The 26653-nt window shown below is 37.9% G+C and overlaps 3 protein-coding genes across 5 annotated transcripts; 2 read left to right on the forward strand and 1 right to left on the reverse strand.

Moving 5' to 3' along the window:
- The first annotated feature begins 3902 nt into the window (after positions 1–3902).
- On the forward strand, positions 3903–7184 carry LOC137957061 (small ribosomal subunit protein eS25-like). Its single transcript, XM_068804762.1, has 4 exons — positions 3903–4035; positions 4495–4569; positions 4754–4783; positions 6987–7184. Exons 1-4 carry the CDS (start codon positions 3907–3909, stop codon positions 7098–7100), a joined length of 348 nt encoding a protein of 115 aa, XP_068660863.1. The 5' UTR covers positions 3903–3906; the 3' UTR covers positions 7101–7184.
- Positions 7185–8674: 1490 nt separating this feature from the next.
- LOC137956388 (cytochrome b-c1 complex subunit 6-1, mitochondrial-like) lies at positions 8675–18794 on the reverse strand. Its single transcript, XM_068803873.1, has 5 exons — positions 18713–18794; positions 17737–17790; positions 16036–16120; positions 9023–9112; positions 8675–8931 (listed from the first exon to the last, which is right to left on the reverse strand). Coding segments are annotated over exons 2-5 (210 nt in total). The 5' UTR covers positions 17739–17790; positions 18713–18794; the 3' UTR covers positions 8675–8898.
- Positions 18795–21959: 3165 nt separating this feature from the next.
- On the forward strand, positions 21960–26026 carry LOC137957128 (actin-like). Of its 3 annotated transcripts, none has more exons than XM_068804852.1 (6): positions 21960–22107; positions 23036–23106; positions 23196–23589; positions 23681–24294; positions 24391–24469; positions 25729–26026. In XM_068804852.1, exons 2-5 carry the CDS (start codon positions 23047–23049, stop codon positions 24454–24456), a joined length of 1134 nt encoding a protein of 377 aa, XP_068660953.1. In that variant the 5' UTR covers positions 21960–22107; positions 23036–23046; the 3' UTR covers positions 24457–24469; positions 25729–26026. The 3 variants fall into 3 exon arrangements, with proteins under 3 accessions (XP_068660953.1, XP_068660954.1, XP_068660952.1); XM_068804853.1 differs by lacking the exon at positions 25729–26026 and adding an exon at positions 24975–25689; XM_068804851.1 differs by lacking the exon at positions 25729–26026 and having other exon boundaries at positions 24391–24907.
- The last annotated feature ends 627 nt before the right edge of the window (positions 26027–26653 follow it).

Consider the following 26653-nt stretch of genomic DNA (forward strand, 5'->3'; position numbering starts at 1 on the left):
TTCGCGTGCCAAAGACAGTGAACATGGGCTAGCCAACTCACGCCAAAGATAGCAAGTAATTGGCTGTAGCCTGCAGGGTAACGGCGTAGGCCCACAACTACTGTGCGTCTCGTTTGTAATCTTGTAGGAGTACTTTTACCAATCGTTTGTATATTTGTATAATGATATAAACAGTATTTTATTATATTTAAAATATAAAAAGTACGAAGGTAAATAAAATAAAATTTAAATATCAAATTCGTTATAAAAATGATACCACAAGCATAGGAAATGTTTATGTAATTATTTTGTAACTTAATTTATTTAGATGTTAATATTAATTTATATCCTTTGTTGCATAAGACATAGGGGTCGATATTGGGTTGGGTTTTACAAGGACCTTAATCTATCCCGACTTGAAAACCCTAGGTTTGAGTTTTGGGTTTCACTTCATGGGTGAGAGTAGGGGTGGCATCCAGTCGAGCCCAGCTCGAACCTGTATATGTTCGAATTAAGTTTGATTTAAATATTTTGAACTCAAACTCAAGTTGAGTCCAACCTTGAGCTTAAAATTGGAATCGAGCTCAAGCCTAATAATTTTAATTGAGATCGAAGTTTAACTTACATTTAAAATTTTGCATAAAATACATGTCAAATAAATTGTATATAAAATTATGCATAAATTTTACTTAAAATTAGGCATGACCTCTGTACATAAACCCTACATAAAAATATCTATACACTCTGCATAAAAATATCCATAAACACTACATAATATTATGTATAAACTTTATTTAATAATCAACCAAAAAAATTTAAATAAAATATCAATATCAAAAAAAAAAAATCTTCTACCCATGATTAGATATTTTGAGAGATTTTTGTTCCCCTTGGTTGTTAACGGTGAAGAGTAAGCCACCTTAATTTTTTCCTGGAGTATTTTGATGAAATTGAAAACATTAGTAGATCCAAGTGAAGCATATTCCTAAGGGTGTGAATGGGTGGCAAACAATTTGGCGAGGGAGGGGGAAATCCACTAAATCAAATCTTAAGATATGCAATTAATCAACTAATTTCGCCTCTTTATGGATAGGATCCCAAAATATTATTTTACCGCACTGATTATTATCCCCATGGCAAATCAAATCTTCTTAAGTAAAGAACAATCTATACTGCTATTGTCACAATTGACATATTTGGCTAGGGCCAACCCTAACAATGTAACTTGGACAAACTTCAATAAATTTCAAATTTCAAATTTAGAGCCTATATTATTCAAAATAAATAAATAACCTACAAAGTCACATTTTCCTTTCCATCGTTAGAAGTGAAAATCCACCACATTTATCATCAGAGTAATTCAAATAATTATAGATGAAATTAAAAAAAGGGAAAGAAATAATAATATTAAAGATCAAATCAACAATCAATAATAGTAAAATGAATTTCTACACAAAATATTTGTAGAAAGAGGAGAAACAGGAAAAAAGAAAAAGCAAGATCACATGAACTGAAAGCAAAAAAGTAAAAAAAAAGGGGTAAAGAATACCTCATTTAACTTATCGAGAGTTGCCAAGGCATTAGTTTCTTGTTTAGGTTTCCCAAAAATCGTTTGAAATATGATGCCATCTGTTAAAGTCTCTTTGCAATTTAAGAACAAGCTCAGATCACCTTCCCAATGTAGATCTGCGAATTCGATCAAGATCATTCACATGTGTAAAATAGAATTCCATTCAAGAAACAAATATCAGCAATAAAAGAATCTCATCTCAAGACTCGAAACAATTTAAGAATTCGAGGATGAGAAGTCTCAAGCCGAGGAACAAAACAAGGAGTACCGAGGGAATTGAGAGGGATGAGAGATCGAATAATTGCTTATCGTGAGAGAAAATGAGGGGGAGTTTAGGAGTTGATAAAATTTGAGGAGAAAGGGGACAAGATGGAATGATCAACCTGATGATACTGGTATCTCAAATAGGAAACGATGGTATGCTTGAGATTACGGGTGGTATTGAATCGAGTCAAGCCCGAACTTGCCTATGTTTGAGTCGAGTTTGATTTAAATATTTCGAACTCGAGCTCAAGTCGAGCCTAGCCTCGAGCCTAAAATTGTAATCGAGTTTGAGCCCAATAATTTTAACCGAGTTCGAGCTCTAACTTACATTTAAAACTTTGCATAAAATACCAATCAAATAAATGGTATATAAAATTATACATACATTTTACATAAAATTAGGCATAACCTCTACTTAAAATTGGACATTACCTTTGAATATGAACCCTGCATAAAATTATCTATACACTATGCCTTTATTCATAAAAGTTGCATAATTATGCATAAACTTTATTCAATAATCAAACACAAAAACATTCATTTGAAAAGCAACGCTAGTTTTGTCCATTTGTATTAAATCAGATCGTTCTTATTTGAGGACCGGAAAACCAGATCATGGAGACAGATAAACGGTTTAAGAAAATAGTTTTGAATGACTTAATCATATGCCCATTTTTGTTTTTTCTTTGGAGCATATGGATTCATACACCAGCAATTCTGAAATGCTACCAATTTGTTCTTCTGAAAAACTTGAGTGGAGTTAACACAGGGGGGAAAAATGATTTCTCCCCTAACTTAATTCTTTGATTTTTCGTCGAGATGACGTGGGGGGCAAAGGGTCTAGCGGCGTTGGAGCTGATGGTTGCGACGGAAGCAACGGCTACTAAGACGATGCGAGGGTAAGGGAGTGTGACGAAGGCGACCAGCGAGCAGTTGTCGACAGCGACGGAGGTGGCCACAATAGCGAATGGGAGGGGTTCGGCGGTGATAAGGATCAACGATGGCAGACGAAGGGAGGAAGAAGTCGAAGTCGAAGACAACTCATGTACTCGGCTCCCGGTTCTGAGCCCTCGTTAAGTTAATGAGCCGGCTTGAGAGCTATCGAACCAAACCATAGTTCGGTCGAGCTCGGCTCATTAACTCAAACGAGCCTTATTTGGATCTCAAACTCAGTTCGAGATCTAGATAAATAAAATCGAATCGAGTTGGAACCGAGCCGACCTTAAGCCGCTCGCGAACCGGCTCAGTTCTATGCCACCCCTACTTGAGATAGAGATTTTATATATCCTAAATATCGTATATCCTGGAGATGGAGAGATTTCGCCTTTCGTCCGGACTGGAGATGGAAAGGTTTCAAAGTCCTTTGGTCCCATGTCACGACTCCCAATTCCTGACCCTAGGTTTAAGTAAACGAGTTGGTTCATGAGCTCGCGAACCAAACCGAGCCTTGTTCGGGTTCGGCTCGTTTACCTCAACGAGTCGGAAAACCAATATCCGAATTGGATTCAAGATAAGGTTTATTTGAATTGAACCAAGCTGGAATTGAGCCCAGCTCCAACTATTCTCTCTATTCAATGCCACCATGTGAGAGGCGGATTCTCCAAAATTCGACCCTCGGTATTTCAGGTTTTTTGGATTTAGAGTCGGGTTTGAATTTAAGGAAACCCCACCCAGATCCCACTACCAACCCCTAATAAGGTAATTAATGTGCCTAAGTAGCCTCTCAGGACTCAAAAGGGCCATAATACTCGATAGATCGTTACCAAAGAGCAATGCGGCGTCACGTAAAATATGTCCGATAGGTACAGATGTCGGGAACGAGTATCCGTGGCGCCAACCCGTCCCGGGTCCCGAGCCTACAATCGCTTTCGAGGCGGGTGGAGCTGATCGACCATGGCTCCACCCACCGAAGCGAGGAAAACCCAAAGCTGACAGGTCCGCTTCTTCGCAGCCTACCGCCGCGAGCGGCTTCCCGCCTGCCTCCGTCTTACTTCTCCATCCATCGAAGGTCGCCACTGTTACAGGTTTGCTTTTCCTTCTCGCCTTCCACTTGGTAAGTAGCTACCAAGTAGAAACTACTTCTCCACACTTGCATGTTTGCTGTTCCTTCTCGCCTTCTACTTTTCGTATTAGATTTGAGCGACGAAGCCGTAGGAGTCCAGATCGATGCGCCTGCAAAGGATGGAGAAACAAACGCTGCTTTGCTCGAATACATAAGCTCGGTCCGTCAGTTCTCCTTTTTTAGACGTGCTTTTCTTTTATTTGTTTACTGTTTCTTTTTCTGGTTGCTGATTGCTGATCATATACATAAATGATGCTAGTTTCTTAGATTAATAATATAGAATTCACGCGAGCTGTCTCCATTATCTAGTTTCTTCATTTTCTTTTGTAAACTCAAGTGACTTTGGGGTAATTAATCTGTCTGCAATAGAGACAAACAGGAAAAAGTGTTTTACCTTTAAAAGTAACGAATTTGGCCTCCCTTGATTCTGTGGGGTCTATTCAGCAGGCGAAAGCTCGAAGCAGTTTTTGAGCGAGATGGTAATTTAAATCTTTCCCACCAAAACGGATTTTTACGTCCTTATCTTGACCTAACTCTTTTATTTTCGAATTTTCTTATTGAGTTTTCTACTAGATGTTAGTGCTGAACTTCCATCTTGTTGTTTTATGGTTTGTTATAGGCGCCAAGGAAGGCGAAGGCTCTGCCTCCGTCTTCCAAGCCTGTGAAGTCTGGCGGAGGGAAACAGAAAAAGAAGGTTAATTTTTTTTTATCAGTTCAATCGCAGTTTTCACTCGGCTCTCGTGGATCTCGAAAGTCTTGTTTCTTATTTAATTTAATAAGGAAATTGCAGTTTCGAGGTTTATCGTTTTTGAGATGTTTGGTTTGTATTTGGACTGGTGCTTAATAAGACTTACTGTGGATGTGAATTTTTTATGTAGAAATGGAGCAAGGGAAAACAGAAGGAGAAGGTGTTGTCTGTTTCATAGCCTCTGATTTCTACTACTTTCTCCGTCTGAAAAATGGGGAATGGTCAGTGGAGAGGGTCTCTCTTTCATTAGGCCGGGTTTAATAACTCTGGTCAAGTCTTGCCCAAGGAACGTGTTAAATCAAATAGATCTCAATCTAAACCAAGTCCAGTTTCTGTGTTTTTAATCTCTGGATGCATCTACAGCCATGTTGTATGCACTTTGTACTCAAGTTGTGGATTCCATGTCTCTGACTATTAGATGTTTCACGTCTTGAGAAAGTCTTCATAGAATGGCATTTTTGTGCCGCTTACTCTTGGATATTTTCATTTTAACAAAACTCTCATACTTCGATTGCAAAAACATTTATAACATGAGATGCCAGTGGTCTTACCAGCTTCTTCTAAACCTTGTCTTTTACTAGTGCTGTCATTTTGGTTGAAGGAAAAATCGAGCATGTAATTTTGATCACATTGCTGTTGCAAGCTTATGTTTAGCAAATAATAGCATGTTACTTTTCACTTTGTTTTATTTATTTCCGGTGTTTATGTTTGAGCTGCTTTGCAGGTAAAAGGTTTCTTTACCTTGTGATACTCTTTGCTTGGTTACTCGTTTGTTTCTATTTCCTTATAAATATTTCTAAATGTTTGGTCAGATCCTGCTTTCAGATTCATCTCAATAAAAAAGTTCAAGGTATTTACATCAGAAAGATGAATCGATAGAAATGTTTTGTTCTGTTCCTTTAGGGGGGGTTAGTCCACAATGAAGTGGAATGAATTCCCCCCGCATTACTTAGTTCATCCCACTTATGGCGTTAGTCCAGAATGACTTGAATTGAAGTGAGATAACACCATTTTATTCGCTCAAGAAAAAACGGGGGAAAACTGTTTCCTACCTATTTTGCGAATCATCAGTTTTCCACGCGCGTTGCTTCTTCCCTCCCCCCCCCCCCCCCCCCGCTATTCTGCTCTCTCTCTCATCAACCTATCCAGACGATCTCTGCTCCCTCCCCGACCGTTCAGCAAAGTATTTTTTCCTCCCTCTGCCCCCACCCCCGTCGGTCGTCCTCCCTCTGCCCCCACCTCTGTCGCAGAGCCCCTCCCCCCCCCCCCCCCCCCCCCCCCCCCCCCTCCGCAATCGTTCAACAAAGTATTTTTTCCTCCCTCTGCCCCCACCTCCGTCGCAGAGCACGGGAGGCTCTGTCGCAAAGCCCCTCGGCCTCCCTCTATTTCCGGCCTCCCTCTCTTTCCGCCCCCGTCGGCCTTCCTTCCTCCCTCTCTCGACCTCCGTCGCAGAGCACAGGAGGCCAGAGCCCCTCGGCCTCCTGGCTTCTCTTCTCTCTCGGCCTCCCTATTTTCTACCTCTCGGTGCACCGTCGGAGCGTCGCCTCCGTCGCCATTGCCCACCATCATCGCCGTTGCCCGCTGCCGTCACCGTTGCCGAGTCTGCCGCAGAGGAACACGAAGACGATGTTTAATTTTTCCTAAGTTAGGAAAAATTAAACATCATCATAATTGGTTTAATTATCCAATTAATTAAACCATTAGCTTTTCATTTTTTGTTAATATATTATTAATTAATAATATTTAAAATGTATATTATGTTATTGATAAATTAATATATTTATTTATTTATTATGTATTTATTTATTTATTTATTAAAATAGTGAGTTTTAATGTTAAACTATATCTTATGTTATTACAGAATAATTTATTTATTTATTATATTCACTTATGTTATTTTTAACTTTTTTATTTATTTTAAATAATTTATTCTAGTCACACGTAATTAGTATATTAATTTATTATAAACTATAATCATTAATTGGTTTAATTATCCAATTGTTATAATTAATTATTGTTTTAATTTATAATAAATTATAATCATTAAGTAATATAATATAATTTTTCATTAATTCGGATATTAATATATTCTAATACTACATGTTAAATCACTTATAAGTGTAGTAACCACGCTTATTTTTGTTAATTATATGTTCTATTTAAGTATATTATAAAATGTTACTTATTCTCTTTTTTATATCATAATTTCATTTGGGGTCACTAACACTGGAATCTGTTTTCCAGCCACTTGAACTCGTCTATACTAACACCCAAACATGAGTTGAAGTGGAAACAATTCATCTCACTTCAATTCAATTTTCCACTTCATTTCTACTTCATTGTGGATTAACCCCCCCTTACAGGTTAATGGGTCACTTGCAAGGAGAGCTATCAGGGATCAAATGGCAAGAGGTTCCATCAGGCTGGTTTCTGCCCGTGCCAGCCAGCAGATATACACCAGGGCCACCAACACCTAGAAGTACTTTTGGCCCCAAATCTCTGTAGATTTTTCTATTTTTGAGGCATTAATGGATTTTTGTAAGAATCTTAGTATCTGGAAAACCTACTTATGGGAATTTGATGTTCTGAAGTTCGTGTTTGAACGCCTTTTATGGAAATTTACAACATTCTTCTGACTTCAGAGGATCTCTTATAAATTTATCAATGAGCCAATTAGATATTGTGATAGATGTGTTAGCAATAACGCCCAATCATCTACACAGATTTTGTCGTCCATCATATGAGCGGACATTTTGTGTTAGATCCTAGTAAGGTTCTCTAATCACTCAGTCGAGTAAATCTCGTTGTTGTACCTGATTACTTGAATACGGGCACAACGGTTTGTTTTAAATAATGGAAAACGAGTGGCATAGAAAATCTGAGACAGACGGGTCAATGCTTTTTTTCTCGTATGAAGGATTGAAACCCATTCAAAAATGGTTAACAATCCTTCCATGCTGAATTCAAGTAAGAGTTGCTGCAAAGTATTTATATGTTCTTCTTACATTAGATGTAAGGATTCATTTTAACGGTTAGTCATTGGTTCCATTGATGTATAGATAGTTGAGATCATTGAAGTGTCTAAGATTCGTACTCGTTTTATGCTTGAGTTTCTCTCTCTAGCTGCTCTAGAACAGTGAGGAGATTGTCTAGAAAAAATATTTCAAGTGCAGATGTTGTATTTATGCAATGAGAGAAACTTTTCTTACCAGTATTTGAGCTGAAGATGCTGACGACTATGACAACAACGACAACTTGCTAACTGAAGTTCGTCTTTATGTCGAGATAATTTGATGTTATGCCAATTTAACATTTTTATAAGTTTTTTATATGCTGTCTAGTTGAGCATCTTGATGCCCAAGGTGTACGAATCAAGCCATTAAAATTGCAGATTTCCTATGTAATTTGGGTAATCCTCAGTGAAGTGAAGAAGTATTATTTCCTACCTTGTCTAGAACTGGTGAGGCTGCAGGAGGTCCACAACTCTCAACAGTCATACCGACCTCCCACTCGACCATCAACATTTGACATCTTCCAAATTTACACGGCGGCTCTTTGTTGAGCTTCTTCAACATTAGTATTCAAGTTAATGGAGAGTGATCCATGTGGTGTCAGAGGAAACCTGACAATGCTACTGACCTTGGTGTGGTAAAGGATGCTCTGAGGTGTAGATGGAAAGTATCTAACTCCAGTAACAGCAAGATAATAGCCCAACTTATACTAAGGCAAGGGGTAGCTTCTCACTCCATTGAGCCAACGAATGCAGCAAAAAGAGAAGAGAAGTACAGGGGGCTTCAGCAGTGTGTAAAACACCCCAGCATTTAAGGCTTCTATAAGCCCTTGCAAGAACTGTTATATTTTTTTATTATTTTCTACACTGCCAAACTGATTTCAACACATGATATCTTCTCATATCATTACAGACACACAATTATTAAAGACAACCATTTCAAATAGGTCCTGCTAAGAAAGATCGATCACGACATAACGTGATCAGATTATTTAGCAATGTTCCTCTATAACAACAACATTAAAATTGTAGTCATTCAGATTGCTCAAACCTACTTTTTATTGGTTTAAAATTGGGAATTGCTAAGCTCAGATCAGCAAAGCGTAATTGTGGGGTAAAATGAAAAGGCAAGTATACCGTTCAAGACAGACTTCTAACTCCAGGCATTCTCACCTAGTTAATGATAAGAAACAGCATTTTAAGGTTGATGATTATAGAAAGAAAGAAAGAAAGCATGCTTGTGTGCTTCTCCAAAGCCCTAAGCATCATTTAAGTTTCACAAATAGCTTGGGTGCAACCTGCATCGCCAATGAGGCAGTTTTAAATTATACGAGATTAACTCAATGGAATCAGTGAAAATAACATGTAATTAACCAGCCAAATACTTACACATTTATCAACGCATGACCAGTAATCAAAATGCTGCCCAGTACAGTGCTTGTGTCCTGTCTCATCACCTTGAATTCTCTTCACACATGCCTATAACAAGTAAAATTTCATTAACATCAATAAGAAAATAATAGAAAATATGGAAATATCAGTCTAGCATGCTTTTTTTTTGTGACAAAATAGAAAGTTTTTGGGGCAGAATTATTGAGCAATGAAGAACAAATGCAAAGGTTCAGACTTACGGACTTCAAGAGCAAAAACATCTATTTAATAAAATTTTGATCTTTTTTTTTAATTTAGTTGTAAAAACAGAAACTAAAAAATTGAGAATTAGCACCTTCCAAGGGAAGATGCTCAAGACAAATTTCTCATTTAGATGTGCTTCATTAGACAAAGAGAGAAAAAAACCACTCACAAATAAAAGAGGAAGGAACCAAAAAAACAAAGGCCGAAAACACCCAAGCTCTAGGATGAAAAGAAGATATAGTCAATAGATCTCCAAAACACTACAATATAACAAGTGAAAACACAAGGTAATTTGTGGATTATAAATGGAGTATTTGTCATAGGATGACGAGTCCTCAAGCATGTAGATATCCAGAAACTGATTTTTTTCTTTTTCAAATGTTGATTGCACTCACACTCTCCACCACCTAATACCCTGGTGTGACTTGAACACGACCTTACAGTAGAAAAACACCATATGACCATTGAGCCAAAGGCCCAATCCACAGTATAAGACAAGGCAGTAAGTTGAGTTTCACAATATGAAGGATAAGCCGGTGAGATTCAGACACTGTTGTAGGTATAAGACTCGACAGAAATTTGGGAGACATCCTTCATGCTGGATGATTGGCAAAAAAAATCAAAAAGTTGTCTCTCTCTAATCAGTTATTAGAAAACATGGGTTGGTGATATCTGCACCGAAAATGAAATTATTTCAGACCTCTGTCAGATTTTTAGGTCATAATATCCTAAGGGAAAAATTGTTCCCATTGATAGAAGTATAGAGTTTACTTCCAAATTTCGCGATGAAATTTTGGAAAAAACTCAACTTTAGAGATTCCTTGGAAGTCTCAATTATATTGCTGATTATCATCCAAATTTTGTTCAAGATTCAGCAATATTGCACAAAAGACTCAAAAAGAACCCTGAGTCTTGGACTCCTAAACATACTCAAGCAGTCCAACTAATAAAAAAGAAGGTTAAACAACTTCCTTGTCTTAACCTTACTAATTCTTCATACCTGAAGGTTGTTGAAACTGATGCTTCTCATATTGGTTATGGTGGCATATTAAAACAAATTAATCCAGCTAGTAAAAAAGAAGAACTTGTTCGTTTTACTTCTGGTAATTGGCGAGATGCACAAATTAATTATTCTACAGTAAAACAAGAAATTCTTGTTATTATTAAGTGCATTCATAAATTTCAAGACGATTTATTAAATCAGAAATTTTTTAAGAGTTGATTGCTCTACAGCTAAATCAATTCTTAAAAAGGATGTCAAGAATCTTACATCCAAACTAATCTTTGCCAGATGGCTGGAGGAATTAAGCACCTTTGATTTTGATATTGAACATATCAAAGGAGAATTAAACTCCTTACCTGATTATCTAACCCGTGAATTTCTTCAGGGTTCAAATCATGGTTAACCCAATAAGAGGCAGTGGTTCATCATCAAGAGGTTGAGGCCGCAATAATCAAAGACGAGGAAATTCCTCTAAAAATAAGGGTAAAACCCTTGAGTCTTATAAAGAGACACTGGAATCTGAACCAGAGTATATTACTCTTCCTGATCAGGAAATTATTTTGATCCTCAATAAAGAGGAATTAGATGGTACCCTGGATTCTTGGGAGATGATGCAGAAATGGCTCGATGAAGCTTACTGCTCCATCCGTGCAGGAAAACAGTGGTATTCATTTGAATCTATTTTGGTTCATGTGAATTCTATTTCAATGCATCATACACTGTCTAATGTGGCTAAATCCATAGCCCTTCCTAATGATAAGGAATTCAATTATTGGGGTAATATTGATGCCTGGTCCAATGTATTTTATTACCAGAATCCCACTCATCGACATTCCTGGTTCTTTCAATGGAGCAAGGATGTCTTTAAAAGGTCATTACCTTTACCCAATTGGGTGTTCAATCGGTGAATCAAATTTGAGCCACCAAAGGATATATTACCTGAGCCAATGAAGGTTCAATTTAATTTGTGGACTAAAACAAGTCCTGAGCTAAAAGCTCTGGGTAGATTACCCAATGGTGCAGAACTATTTATCTTCTTCATGATATTTTATATACCATGGATTTGGAGATGGGACTGTACGTCTGGCTTTAATGAAGAAGACCTCCCTATATTACTTCAAACTTTTCATGTTCGATGGTGGAAAAATTTCCCCAATCTTGATCAGAAAATTGCATAAATTAAGTCTGCTATTCTCACGAATGAGAATGCACTTGGATTACATAAAGTGCCTGAAGTCCATTATGACCCAAAGAATTTATTCAGCAATTTCAAGACTCAATTAAGAGTCAAATATTTCAGAAGCAAAGTTAATGAAAAAACTCTTCAAAACAATGAAGGGTTCTATTCTTGATCTGTGCAATGAGAGCACACCTTCTTCTTCCAGACTTGCAGAAGATAACATGTCAGTATCCGAACCATCTACTGCTGAAGAAGATATTGATGAAGAAACCAATTCTGATTCATTACTAGACAACCAGCCCATTGATGATGAAGAGCCCACGATGGTAGACTACATGGAGACTATGATTCATCTTTTGGAATCAAAGTTTAAAAATTAATAACTTTATTTGCAGGATGTCTGAAGATATGTCAAGACTACATCAGCAAGATTCATCGGCAATAACCGTCCCAAATCAACAGGGGTAATCTTATCCTCCAACCCACAGTTGGCCTATTTGTCACATCAATCCAAGCACCTACAATGCTTTTGGTCGGCCATTTTCTATCAAGTCACATCAGTGGACAGCCGAAAGTAGCCACCTTACCAATGTAAGGATTAATGCTTTGAAGAAAAGAAAGATTATCTGGGCACAAGCACATTAGAAGTCTCTTTCAAGCCTTAATAATGGAGGAACCACTCAGCCATTCCTCAATAATGGAGGAGTCTCGTCTCAGCCGCCTCAACAATACAGGCTTATCTTTTTCTGTATGGTGGATTTGAAAAAATATTACAATCCACTTTGTTTTCTCCTTTTATATAAGGAGATAGTTTATTTGTAGAAGGCATCATTTGAAAGATAGAGTTCTAAGTTTCGACTCAAAGTTGCCTTTTGCAATAATTGCTATGGTTTTTGTTCCAGGAATATAAGATTATCCCTATGTTAGAATCCTCAATTGGAGGGATTCCAACAGATTCCTATCGGTTAATAATAGGGTAAGATTTGTATGGACATTAAAATAAACTGGTCCCCTATTGAGACTAGTTTCCACTATACCCACCAGTGATAGTTTCCAATCCAAACATCTTCCATCCCTAAGGATGGCCTGTAAGCATGTATTCATCCCTAATAAGGTTAGGGGTTTGAAAACAATTTGTATACATCCAATATGCATATATTTCTTCTTAGTATCTACTAGATACTTATTCAAATAAGTTATTGCAAAAGGCAACTTTGATTATTGGGAGTGGATTACCCCTTATTTTTAGAGGAATTTCCTCGTCCTTGATTATTGGGGCCTCGGCCTCTTGATGATGAACCACTGCCTCTTATTGGGAGTGGATTACCCCTATCAGGGTGTTAACCATGATTTGAACCCTGAAGAAATTCACGGGTTAGATAATCAAGTAAGGAGTTTAATTCTCCTTTGATATGTTCAATATCAAAATCAAAGGTGCTTAATTCCTCCAGCCATCTAACAAAGATTAGTTTGGATTTAAGATTCTTGACATCCTTTTTAAGAATTGATTTAGTTGCAGAGCAATCAACTCTTAAAAGAAATTTCTGATTTAATAAATCATCTTGAAATTTATGAATGCACTTAATCATCTTGAAATTTATGAATCTTGAAATTTCTTGTTTTACAGTAGAATAATTAATTTGTGCATCTCGCCAATTACCAGAAGTAAAACGAACAAGTTCTTCTTTTTTACTAGCTGGATTATTTTGTTTTATTATGCCACCATAACCAATATGAGAGACATCAGTTTCAACAACCTTCGGGTATGAAGAATTAGTAAGGGTAAGACAAAGAAGTTGTTTAACCTTCTTTTTGATTAGTTGGACTGCCTGAATATGTCTAGGAGTTCAAGACTCAGGGTTCTTTCTGAGTCTTATGTGCAATCTTGCTAAATCTTGAGCAAGATTTGGATAGTAATCAACAATATAATTGAGACTTCCAAAGAATCTCTGAAGTTGAGTTTTTTCCAAAATTTCATCGGGAAATTTTGAAGCAAACACTATACTTCTATCAATGGGAACAATTTTTCCCTGATGGATATTATAACCTAAAAATCTGAAAGAGGTCTGAAATAAATTCATTTTTGGTGCAGATATCACCAACCCATGTTTTCTAATAACTGATTTGAAAACATATAAATGCTTAAAAGGAGCATCAATAGATTCTAAATAAACCAAGATATCATCAATATAAACAATAGTAAATTCAGAATAATTTGCAAAAATATCATTCATGATATTTTGAAATTCAAAAGGAGCATTCTTCAAACCAAAAGGCATAACATTCCATTCAAAATGACCAAAAAGGTATCTAGAGTAGTTGATAGAGTGACAGGGCAAATATACACCTGGTTATTGACCAAAAAGCCTTCGGGTGTTCAGAGACAAATGCAGTGGACCTATTCACATTGAAGGGGACTCCAAGGTAGTGATTGGTTGGTGCCAGCGTAATTCCCCTCCCCCATGGAGGCATTGGGACATATTTCAGGAGATTTTGGATATTGTATAATCTTTTTCTTGTATTTGGTCTAACATTCTAAGATCTGCAAATTCGGCAACAAATGTGCTTGACAAAGAGGGAGCTTCCCTGCAATCTCTAGTTGTAAGGGATTTGATCCCTCTCCCTTCGTAAATTTTCTCTTGTTAATATAAATACATCTTTATCAAAAAAAAAAAATGACCAAAAGGTACAGTGAATGCAGTTTTGTATTTGTCTTTTCATTGATTTGAATTTGCCAATATCCATATTTCAAATCGAATTTTGAAAAGATTTTAGCAGAACACAATCTGTCTAATAAATCTTTTTTGTTTGGAATGGGATATCTAATCCATTTTAAACAATCATTGAGTGGTTTATTATTAACCACTAACCTGGGAACACCTCGTTCCTTCTCTGCATTTTTATTGACATAAAAAACAGTACAACTCCATGGGGAGTATGATTTTCTGATTAATTTTTTATCCAACAGATTTTGGATTTCCTTCTAGCATAGGTCTAGAAAAGTATGCTTCATTTGACTAGGCCTAGCTTTTGTGGGAATAGTCCTTTCATTGAACCCATCAATATATGGGAGGGACACAATGTATTTTTGTCTATCCCAGAATGCAGTAGGAATATCACTACAAATTTCTTTGGAAAATAATATATGGAGAGAACAAATTTTCTTTGCCCATTTGTGTAGATTGCCTTCTATATTTTATTTCCTACTTCCCGTTGAATTTCTATATTTTTTATTTCTTTCTATATTTTCTCTTTCTTTCTATATATCGACTATCTTTCTATATTTTGCCTTTCTTTCCATATTTCGTTTTTGCTCTCTCTCCCTCTCTCCCTCTCTCCCTCTCTCCCTCTCTCTCTCTCTCTCCTCCCTCCCTCTCTCTCTCTCTCTATCTATCTATCTATCTAAATGTTAGTTGCCAGTCTTTGAAAGGCGCAATATTGATAATTTTCAGAATCCAGGTTAAATACGATAGAATAAGGGTATTTTTCTGTTTTAACCAATTAGCAAGATTAGGAACTTTTTGACTACTAAAGCAGACTTTTTGAAGAGTAAAGACTTTATTATAAGAATAGGGCTCCCAAACCAAATACAAAGCAAGCAAGCAAATACAAGAAACAAGAAGAAACAAAAGCAAAACAATCAAATACAAACAATTAAACAGTTTGTCTAGGGTCAAGAAGAGTAAAGTCTCCCGGAATGAAGTGTGGTTGGAAGACCCCATCTCTTGCATGAGAGTCAGCCAAATGGTTGACCTCTCTTGGGCTGTCCAACCAAGAGATTCAGCGGAAGAAAGGTCCAAAATCTTATCAAAGAACCACACGAGGCACCAAGGCAAAGGGGCAACAATTAGTGAACCAGTTGACGACAACTTTGAAATCATTTTCGACCACTAGCAGATTGAGTAACTGCTGTGAAACCTAGGTTCCCAGAGAAAGCCACTGAACTTGGCCTCAAAGGAGTATATGTGCCCAAAGGGTGCAGAGAATACCGGCATGATGCTTCAATAACTACTTTTGATAGCCACTCCATCACCAGCAGGCCAAAAGTTGCCTCTTAACCTCCCACCGTAATTTAGCTTAGTCCAACCATCAGGGTAAGTTCCCACATAAGGACCTCAACAATCCACATATCAATAAAAGTGGCAACAGTTCTCAAATTATTCTAGATGAAAGCACTAAAGAGGTGGTCAAGAGCTGCATGCGGACTCATAATGTGCTGAAACCTTGATCAATAGCTGCATGCAGACTCATGATGTGCTGAAACTAATCTCAACAGAATAAATAGGTGAATCAGTAAACTTGATCAGTAAGGCTTTGCTTAGCAGAGACCATCTTCATTTTTTACATGATTCAGGTTTCAGCAGACATTTTCAACTGAATATCTGCCTGTTGGTAAGTTCTTACTGCAGTATTTCACTAAATTGACATTCTCAAATCTCAAGATGCAGACAACAGGTACAGGCTGACTGACTCTAATAAGAAACACAACATGAACACGTTTTTGTGATCAACAATTTAAAAGGAAAGATTTGTTTGGATAAATGCATACAGCAAAAGGGTTTTGTGAGTAAGACAACTAATAACCTGGTAGTCAAGTAACGACTTCACACACTTGGGCTTGCAAGATTCCTCAAGGTATTTCTTCGGATCAACTACATCCTCATCAGCCCTGAAATAGAAAGAACCACTTACATGTTATTGCAACCAGAGAATCTTACTACAACATTAAGCCATCTTATCATACGAGCTTCATTCTGACCATGTTCAAGTTTGCATTAAAGCTCTCCAACAAGTAATAGTTTTCAATTTCTAATGAATCACCCGAGAAACCATAAGACTCATAAGAGAACACATTACTCAGTATTTCTAGAGGGAAACACCAACTGGACAGAAAGTTTGAGAAGTAGAAGCTACTTTTTTTTTCCTGAAGATGAAAGTAGAAGCTATTCTGAGTAACTCTTTTCTGAAAGTTTTTAGAAGTCACTCCGTTATTTTATTTTCAAAACTAGAAGCTCCTGTGAGTTACACTTTCTGCAATCTTTTTCTTGGCAATTCACTTTTTCTTTTAGTCCATTACCCTTATATAATTTTTTTAACAAAATAGACTCAAGACACATTGGCCAGCTAGCTCAATTTGTGAAAGATTTTTGGTGTTAGAAAGGGAGTTCTATGTTTGTCCGTAGTTGCTGTTCTTGGAACTAAAGAGGCTGCTCTAAGTTCAATCAGAAGTTTATCCCGTTCATGAAAGACATAAGATATTAAAAACCAGAGATTCCCAATCATATTGCTCATATATCATGTATTTCACTGTCAAAGAATGCTTAGATGATAAGTACTAGAAGAGTTGATCATTTCAGTTCTAGTAGACATGAAGATCTTGCCACCCATGGCCAACGATCATGTTGATTACAACATTCAGCGTCACATTTAAAAATATTTGGCAAGTGATGGAGACAAATAGAGTATGAGTATAGATTTTTTCCTAAAATAAAAAATACAAAATATTTTTTGGTTGCTATAGATTTCATTCATAGTGCTAAAAAACTATAAAGAGAACAAAAACAATTGTCATCTTTGAGGCTGTGTCATTATTTCATTTATCACTGGCCGACCAGCTTCTCTGCGAATGTGAACCAAAGATTCTTATATTATCTATGATGGTGTTCATCTAGGAATCTAATAGGAAAACAATTCAATCCAAATTCACATGCTAATTCCAGAATCTCCCTGAACAATAATATGATGAGCATAAAAGAGTTTGAGAAGATGACAAAAATACTGAACTATATCCCATTTTGAAGTAAAAAGGCTTTTCTATGAAAATTATTGCACCATGATATGATGACTGGGGCATGCAATATTCGTTCGTTATGATTTGGACCACCATCTATTCATCTAAGACAAGAAATCCTATGTTACAAGGGCCACAGTATACTGGCTGTACATCATGTAATGACATTCTACAAAGTTTTTATAGCATGGAAGTCATTACATAGACTATTTTGTAGGCAAGCAAAAAATGCTCTGAAGATTTTGTTTCTAGAGTAAACAAACTACAGAGATGCCACAATAACTTCAGCACACTTAATGATGTTAAGTGGTACCCTCAGAAAGAACACAAATGACTGGATAGGTTAGCTGACAATGCTTCAAATTGACTCCTTGCGACAAATATATCTACCAGCTAAGTACATGTAATATTAGCAAGGCATTTTGAATCAATTTCCAACTATACACAGACTGAAGCATATTGCAATTGACAAAGAAGACCAAAATAATACTCACATTGTTATGGAGGATGTATACCAACAACTGAATGCTAGGAACTGCTACTTGCTCCTATATAGAGAGAAAGACATGTAAATCACAGGGACCAATAGAAATCAAGCCCAAGACAAAAAAATGATAAAATTTCTTGATCATGGTAGGTAACAACATAAATGTTACAAAACCATTTAACATAAAAAAAAACGTAAAATTATAAAAACAAAGTATCCACGACTTGTCTTGTTTAAATGAACAAATCACAGTCAAAAGTCTAAAGAAAATGTATCCCACTATTAGGCAGCTGAATTTGAACTGTTCAACTCATTCAATACCACAAGTTATATCTGGATCGCAGGTCAGGAACTCTCCAATACACTAGTTATTTATGCTCATCATAAAAATAAAAGGGAACTGTTGTCAGATACAAAAACAGAGTATGATGCTAAAATGCTCACTGAGAAAATACGCCTTCACTCTTTACAAAAGCTACGTAGAAATTATATCAACTGGATGATTATAGGAACACTTAGAGATCCAACATACTAAATTATAACTTCAAAGATCTTATTCGGCATGTCCGTGTGGATGATGGTGTCAAACCACCTTTCATCAAGGATCAACGGATGGTTAACAACAATGTGCCTAAACTAAAGCGTTGAAATTCTGCTTAGCCATTTAAAGTTGGAGGATATACTATGATCTATATTCAGCTAGAGTTTGGTGATTCGACAAAAGAACTTAAACAACAATAAAAGAGCGAAATGGAAGAAATAATCGCCTCAAAGATAAAAGAAAGATGCGAATGGCATAAATCTCTCCAAACGCCACCCCCGAAGCTATCCGGATCCATTTAAATGTCATAAAAATTAAAGCCTCAGGTAACAGAACATAACATTTGGGCGGAAAATCGAAAAGCAAGTCAACTCATAAGCTTTCCGTGATACAATTAGGCTGAAAAATGCTGGATCGAAAAGTCAGAACGAGAACTGCTTACCTTTTCCTCTAAGTCGATGGTCAGGGAGAGAGAAGAAAATACGGAGAGGACTGCTTGTTGGGCTTCTAGGTTTAAAAAGGCGTGGAGAGAGCAGGTCGACTCGCCGTTCTACTGAGGCGAGTACGCTTCACTCGCGGGTCCCATATTTCCCGAAATTTTTGTGAAGAAAGTTTGAAGAGTGCATGCAACCTGCAGCTATTCCACTGTATCTTTTTGTATTTCAGTATTGAAGTGGGATTGGGAAACAACGCACTCAAGCAGACATAAAACAACTCTTTTTTTAATAAACTATAAATAGCAACAAGTATATATATATATATTTTTAAATAATAATAAAATTAAAAAATAATATTCTTTAATAAACTATAAATAGTAAAAAAATGATAATTTGGATAATTTATAATAAAACAATAAGAATTATGTTTTTGCCCCACCCTACTAAATGTGGTGATGGGGCCAAACAAAGGGAGGGGGCAAGTTTTCTAGGGGTATTTTGGTTATTTTTGTTAGAAAACATCCGATCCCCAAAAAAAAAAACAAGTTTAAAATTAGAAAGACATATTTGTAATAGGATTCTTAGTTGGAGTTTCTTAGGGGTATTTTGGTTATTTTTGGTAAAAAACATCCAAGCCGATTAAAAAATACAAGTTTTAAATGAGAAAGACATGTTTGTAATAGGATTCTTAGTTGGAATGAAAATTTAATTACTCTCCTTCTAGGAGGTTGAGTTCCTGATTGATGTACAAAATAAAGCTTAGCTAGGACAGGAGATACTTAAGCCCTTTTTTTTTTACTCTTTTGCTCATTTTCTTCCCTAATTCATACCTTGACCTTTTTTCTGATTTTCTCTCTTCTTTCTCACTCGAGCTCATTCATCCTCTTTTCTTCTCCCTTACTCTTATAACCTCTACACTTCTTCTCTAAGTTGCTTGCCCCTTTTCCAACTCACTCAATTTCTTTTGTTTCTCTCTCAATCTTCTCTTGAACTTGAATTATAATATATATGACCTTTTTAAGGAGGATTCTATTAAAGTGGTACTAGAACAATTTTCATTGAGACTTTTTCCAATTACGATTAACACTAGAAGGATGAAATGTTAGGAATTAGATGTTCTAATTTTAAATTAACAAGAATAATAATAATAAATACAAAAAAGGGGAAAATAAACACGAAATAAAGACAACAAGATTTATACAGATTCGCTTCAAGGTAAGAGTCTTCTGCCATTTTGGACTGCAACTCAAGATGCTGATCGGATTAAGATAATAAAACCCTAATAATGGTACTCCTCAATTATAAATAGAAAATTATGGCAACAGTGATACAAAATTAAAATCTCCAAATTACCCTTAACGAAACAACAGTTAATATATTGTGGACCGGGCGAAAGCTCTACCCCCACACCCCTTTCCAAGATTTCTTTTTGGGGAGACCAGATTTCATATACAGGGTAAAAATCTCTACTATAGCAACCCAAGGAGAAAAGATGTAACTTTTGACAAATTCATGCATGAATAACAAGCTTTGGAGGCCTCATTCCCCTTCTCAACTGCCACCCGAAAAAAAAGTTTCAACCAAGTCAATCCTTGCAATAGCCTCTTCCCCTTTTCTTCCATGCCACTTGTTGCCACGTCACCCAACCCTACTCACCCTCCTCCACGTCACCCAACCCTACTAAACCAACACCCTCACTCAACCAGCCATCCAATTCCTTCCAATTGTCCATCTATCTCAGCCACTAATACTTCTTCCCGACCAAATCACTCCTTTTAATACACCCATGAAATGCCCCTCCACCCTACCACAATAACCGCCTCCTCCTCTCGAAACACACTCTAACCCTAATACTCAACCTATTTCCCAAGTTAACACACATTTAACCCCGTTGAAAAAAACTACATTTAACTCCTTTCAATGAAAGAAACCTCATTCATACTCCCGTACCCTTTGTACCTTGCACTTCTCACCACAACCACTATTCATTAATAGATCTCCCTCACATTTTAATTTTCTCTATTGGACTTGAAAATACACAAAGGTGGTTGTTATATGCCCCTCAAACTCATCAAACACTACTTCACCTTAGTACAAGAGTGGATGCAAATTCAATATGACCAGCAACACAACAAATCGAACTCCAACCTGATTGAAGATTCTTACAAAGGTTTCCTAATTCTTCCACCTTGGGGATGTTGTTGATCTCCCTGTATATCCTAGATATCTCCGGGTCCAAGAGGGTGAAATCGACGACCTAAACACTAGAGAGCCTGGTTTGGCTCAACCCAAGCCGGTCTAGACCCGGCCTCCGAGTAAAGAATAAACCGAAGTACAAGCAGTTGGGGGTTAAGAACGGGAATCAACAAAAATTAATTGGGCCTGTCTCTACGGAGACCAGTTGTCGCTCCCACGTTCGACGCCGCGTCGTCTGACGTGCTCTCCTTTGACAACCAAGATCTGTCACGCCATCAAATGAACACACTCTCCCACTTATTCTATTCCAATCCGTGCATCCCCAGTCCCACACCAAGCCACAAATTTACTGCCAGAAGCGCCTGAGACGCGCCACTTCCAACAATTTGCTTGCTTAGGACCACCATGATAGTTTCTCAAAGGGTTCTCACAGTAAGTAATTCATTTTTCTTTTTCTTTCTTTTCGAATTTTCTTTCTTACGATTTGTATTTAGATTTTTGTATAGGCTAACGGCTCGGCTACGATTAGCTGTAAAGCTCGCCTTCCTGACCTTCCTTCCCGTCTGTAATCCCAGGTGTAACTCTAGCTTTAGAAAGGCCATGGGTCCCGCCACAGTTAGGCGTCGCCGTAGGACCGCCAAAGTATCAGGCTTGAAGTTACGAACAACTGAGATTCAACTTCCTGTTGGGCCAGGAGGAAGAAGTGGGACCCGCGTGGATACTTAGCCGCGTCAAGGGTGGGGAGAGTTATATGTGGCGCCGCTATCGGAATATCGGTCGCCCACCACGACCACGAGTCCTAATTTGAGCCGCCCATCTGACGTGGGCAAGCACACTTTCCTGCCGAAAGACAGTTAGGACGGCCGGATTCTCAGATCGGGATTGATCGGACGGCTACTGAATCTTTAAAGGCTGTCTGCCAGGCCACCCTATCTTTTCTCGTGGTCGTAATGATTCCTCGACGTTGTTGAATTGAATTTCGTTCACATTTCATTTGAATTTAGCACAATTGCAGTTATAAAAGCACTTATTTGGTGGCTATTCTTTCTCATTTCGTGTCACCGTAAATTTTTCAAGAGAGAAAAAGAGAGCCGAAGAGAGTTTTTCCCTTCTCTGCTCTCTTTTTCGTCTCCAAGCTCCACAAGGAACGCTCTTTCTCTCCTTCGCCGTTCTCTCTTTCAAATTTTCGCGTCTCTCAGTCGAGGTAAGCAGATCCGAGCTTTTGCCTGTTGATTGGAATTTCACCTGCTATGCGGAAATTGTTTGTCGGTTTAAAACTTTCCTCAGATCTGGTTCAGTCTTGTTGCTTTACCACCTTCATGGTAAAACTAGTCTTTCCGGGGGAAATTTTTTGGACTACACTTCTGTCATCTGTGAATGTTATGCGGATTGTCTTGCAGTGAGGTCCTCACATTGGAAGCTGTGCCTAGGTTTTAGGATGATGCAGATCTAGGATGTCCTAATCTGCGTGCATATGTCCTTAAACTCATGCCTGTGATTGGGATCTGAATGAATGTTATCGACTTCCTTCTGTCTGATGCTGATAATGAATTATAGTTGTTTTAACTGGTTCGAGTGGGTCTTTTTTGACTTTTGGTCACCTGGCTCTCCAGATTTCGTATTTTCTTCTCGTTCTTGTATTACTCGCTTTATGTGAGATGTAGCTTCTTTGTCTAGCATTTATTTGTCTTCGATCTTACGAGAAAAAAGGGTTTTCCTTGGAACATTAAGGGTGACTTACATGGAAATGAGTTTATTTTCCGTCCACCGGAGGATTTCATCGAACGTCTATTGCTTTATAAAAGCCTTCTAGAAGCCAGGGAATTTAGATCAAAATTATCATTTCATTTTCGTATTGTAACAATGATTGCCATGCGGAACAGCCAGAGTAGTTTTTTTTTTGTTTTACTGTGTTATTATATTCTGTGTTCCTTGAGTGGACGAATGTTACATATCTCTCTGGTTGTTTCTTTTATTGGTTTTTATTTTGTTAAGCAGTTGACACTTCGTATGATATAAAATAAAAATAAAAATCGAGCTGATATTAACAGCCAATCAAGTGAAAAGTTGAATTTACCAGGTGTAGAAAGGAGTGAACGAACATGATCGTTGGTCTTAACTTTGTTCTACAGGTTTATAAAAGATGGCTGATGCTGAGGATATCCAGCCTCTCGTCTGTGACAATGGTACTGGAATGGTCAAGGTGTGTTTACTTTTCCATCATAAATTGAGGCATTATCAGTTTTTGGTACTTCAAATGAATGACATATTAACTTTCTGGTTGTGCACAAGGCTGGATTTGCTGGTGACGATGCTCCCAGAGCAGTATTCCCTAGTATTGTTGGCCGCCCTCGCCATACTGGTGTTATGGTTGGAATGGGACAAAAAGATGCCTATGTGGGTGATGAGGCTCAATCAAAAAGAGGTATTCTCACATTGAAGTACCCTATTGAGCATGGTATAGTCAGCAACTGGGACGATATGGAGAAAATTTGGCATCACACTTTCTACAATGAGCTTCGTGTAGCCCCTGAAGAGCACCCAGTACTTCTAACAGAAGCTCCTCTCAACCCCAAGGCCAACAGAGAGAAAATGACCCAAATAATGTTTGAGACTTTCAATGTCCCAGCCATGTACGTTGCCATCCAGGCTGTCCTCTCTCTCTATGCTAGTGGTCGTACTACTGGTTCGTATCAGCTCATCCCTACCCTTTAAATGTCAATCTAAGCGTGTAAATGTGTCTCATTTGGATTGACCTGTTTTATTTGGTTAAACAGGAATCGTTCTGGATTCTGGTGATGGTGTGAGCCACACTGTGCCCATTTATGAAGGGTACGCCCTTCCCCATGCTATCCTTCGACTTGACCTTGCAGGACGTGATCTTACTGATGCTCTTATGAAGATTCTCACTGAGAGAGGTTACTCATTCACCACAACCGCTGAACGGGAAATTGTGAGGGACATGAAGGAGAAGCTTGCGTATGTTGCATTGGACTATGAGCAGGAACTGGAGACTGCCAAGAGCAGCTCTTCTGTTGAGAAGAGCTATGAGCTTCCTGATGGGCAGGTGATCACCATTGGTGCTGAGAGATTCCGATGCCCTGAGGTTCTCTTCCAGCCATCTCTCATTGGAATGGAAGCTGCTGGTATTCATGAGACTACTTACAATTCCATCATGAAGTGTGATGTGGATATCAGGAAGGACCTGTACGGTAACATTGTTCTCAGTGGTGGGTCTACTATGTTCCCTGGTATTGCCGACCGTATGAGCAAGGAAATCACTGCCCTTGCACCTAGCAGCATGAAGATCAAGGTTGTGGCACCCCCTGAAAGAAAATACAGCGTTTGGATTGGAGGATCCATCCTTGCTTCCCTCAGCACTTTCCAGCAGGTGATTTGTGCTTGAAAATAATATGCGTTTTGTTTGCCAGTCTTATGTATTACCAACTGTTCACTTATGTCTCATATGTGCTGCCTGAACCTGCAGATGTGGATAGCAAAGGCTGAATATGATGAATCTGGCCCATCCATTGTCCACCGGAAGTGCTTCTAAGTTTTGGAGGGTGGTGAGTTATTATTTTCAGTTGTTGGCTTTTTCTTTCTAGTGTCAAGTGAGGTTGGTTTGCTTGAGATTTGTGGGTGTTTACAGTGGGGACGGTATGCTAATTATCCGCTTGATGAGCTTTTTTTAGTAGAATGAATAGTCTATATAAGTGTGCGAAGGGTACTAAGGTCGGAAATTATTCTCATGTCTGGTGTCGACTGGCTCCTTTTCTCTCTGTTGGGGCTTCATAGATATTGGTGATGCCCGTCCAACGAGTCATGGAGGAAAGGCAGTTAGTATTGAACTCTTTATGGGTTTGTAGAAGAGAATGGCTAGTGATACGCATTCTTTGACTCTACTTTGTAGCTAGCTCGTGCGTTTTTTTTGTTTCTCTGATTTCTTTGTCGCGGTTCTTTTGGATGTTTTTGTTAATATAAAATGTATGACAAATTTCATCTTAGCCTGCGGTTATGATATGTTTTTTGTGGCCATGTAATTGCTGGCGTCATCATTGGATGCTAAATTAGTCGCAAGCCAGCGGTTGATGAGCAATCATGTCTGCTTCAAAGTTCGCGACCGGCCTGTGGAGAAAAGCCTCCAGCTTTATAGGAGCACGTGGGTCGGCTGCGGCTTGAAATTTCCAACAGGTGCCACTGCCAGGCTTTCAGCATGTGGCTAACAACAAAGTTTGGTCGTAGAAAGCTAAATGAATTAAATTTCGTGCCATTTAACTGTCGTTTGATCCGTACCCATATCTAAATAAGTTTGAAAATGAGATTTCTAGAATCCACGATCGATTTGGTAGATTGAAGAATACGGAAAAGAATGTCAACGTGTGGATCTCAGCTGTCCGCGTTGAGTTTTTAAATTCCAGTTATTGCAGTGAAGAGGTTTAAAGTAATTTAGCATATACTAATGTCTTGAAAATTGGCACCATTAAGAAGGCTGTTAGGCCTTCCGAAGAAAAGGTGTTAGTTATTCCGTTGGGGCCCTATGAAAAGCGTGACAAAATGAATGAACAAGGGAAATGTTAAAGAGTGTCATGCTGATTCAATTTAATTCTTTGTTTGTTTGCAACGAAACTTTGAAAAAAAAAAAAAAAAAACCTTGGGCTAGGGTCTAAATGAGTACCAGTTCGAAAAAGTCTCACAGGGAAAAAAAAGAAAAAATAGTCTCTCCTAACTGTTGAACAAAAAACACAAGGGCTAGGGGAGTTTACCTTCGAAATTATGGGCGTGTAGAACTTTCGTATGATAAACTTTCATGTCTTCTTTGCTGCAGGCAAAGATTTATTTCACAGCCGGTGATTGGTTTGATCGAACAGGTTGATCTGGGCATCCCAGTGAGAAATGACTTTCAGCTAGCTGCAGATGAGACATTACCGTGAAGATTTTATCTTGATGTACCTTGTGAATGAGTTTGAACTTGGGATGAGATTTCTCCAGTGGAGAGTGATCTAGATGTACCCTGTTTCGTTTCTATTTTTAATTTCTTTCCCAGGAATGTTGTGTTCTTGCCCTCTCGATGACAAAATAGTTCATTGTGTTGATTAAGCTTCTCGGGTATGTTTTTCTGGTCCTGCTTCTAAGATTTAGTGTATGAGTGTAACTAGAATCTAACATCCCATTTTTTAGAGAACCATGTGAACGCTGATCAAACTAGCTAGTGTAAATTCTTCCCTGCAATCTTATTTGAAAACTCTAGAGAGATAAACTGAACAGTGAATAAACAAACTGATGGTCAACAAGGCGCAGCTAACTCGAGGCTCAAAGTGGAGCTCTGACTATTTTAACATATCCCAGAGTTCAAGAGATCAATGGGAAGAGAAACAAGTTTACGAGGAGTACTCGTTTGGAAGTGATGAAGAAGACGGAAAACAGGGGATATCAACGAGTAGCTGGATTTTTTACAGAAACAAAGTGGAGTGCGTGTGTTCACTAAATTAGTAAAACGGAGTTGGATTTTACTCGGATTCCATCTCTGGTGCTAATTAAGTCATATCAGGACTAAGATCACATATAGCAGGTTCCTTCAGAGCGTTAAAATTTTCTTTTTTGATAAACCCTTGCACTCCTTCCATGAGAATTCTAAGCTAAGTTCGATATTCAACCTTGCCCATGTAAAATATTTCATTAAAAATTACAGTAGTAGTTATTTTTGAAAGCTTTTCCATATTGAAAATGGATGGGACTAAACAAGTCCCTAT

Source organism: Aristolochia californica, unplaced genomic scaffold, assembly GCF_029961685.1.
Source record: "Aristolochia californica isolate CCGP_79_NKW_82.1479 unplaced genomic scaffold, dmAriCali1.0.hap1 SCAF_2, whole genome shotgun sequence".
Classification (NCBI taxonomy): domain Eukaryota; kingdom Viridiplantae; phylum Streptophyta; class Magnoliopsida; order Piperales; family Aristolochiaceae; genus Aristolochia; species Aristolochia californica.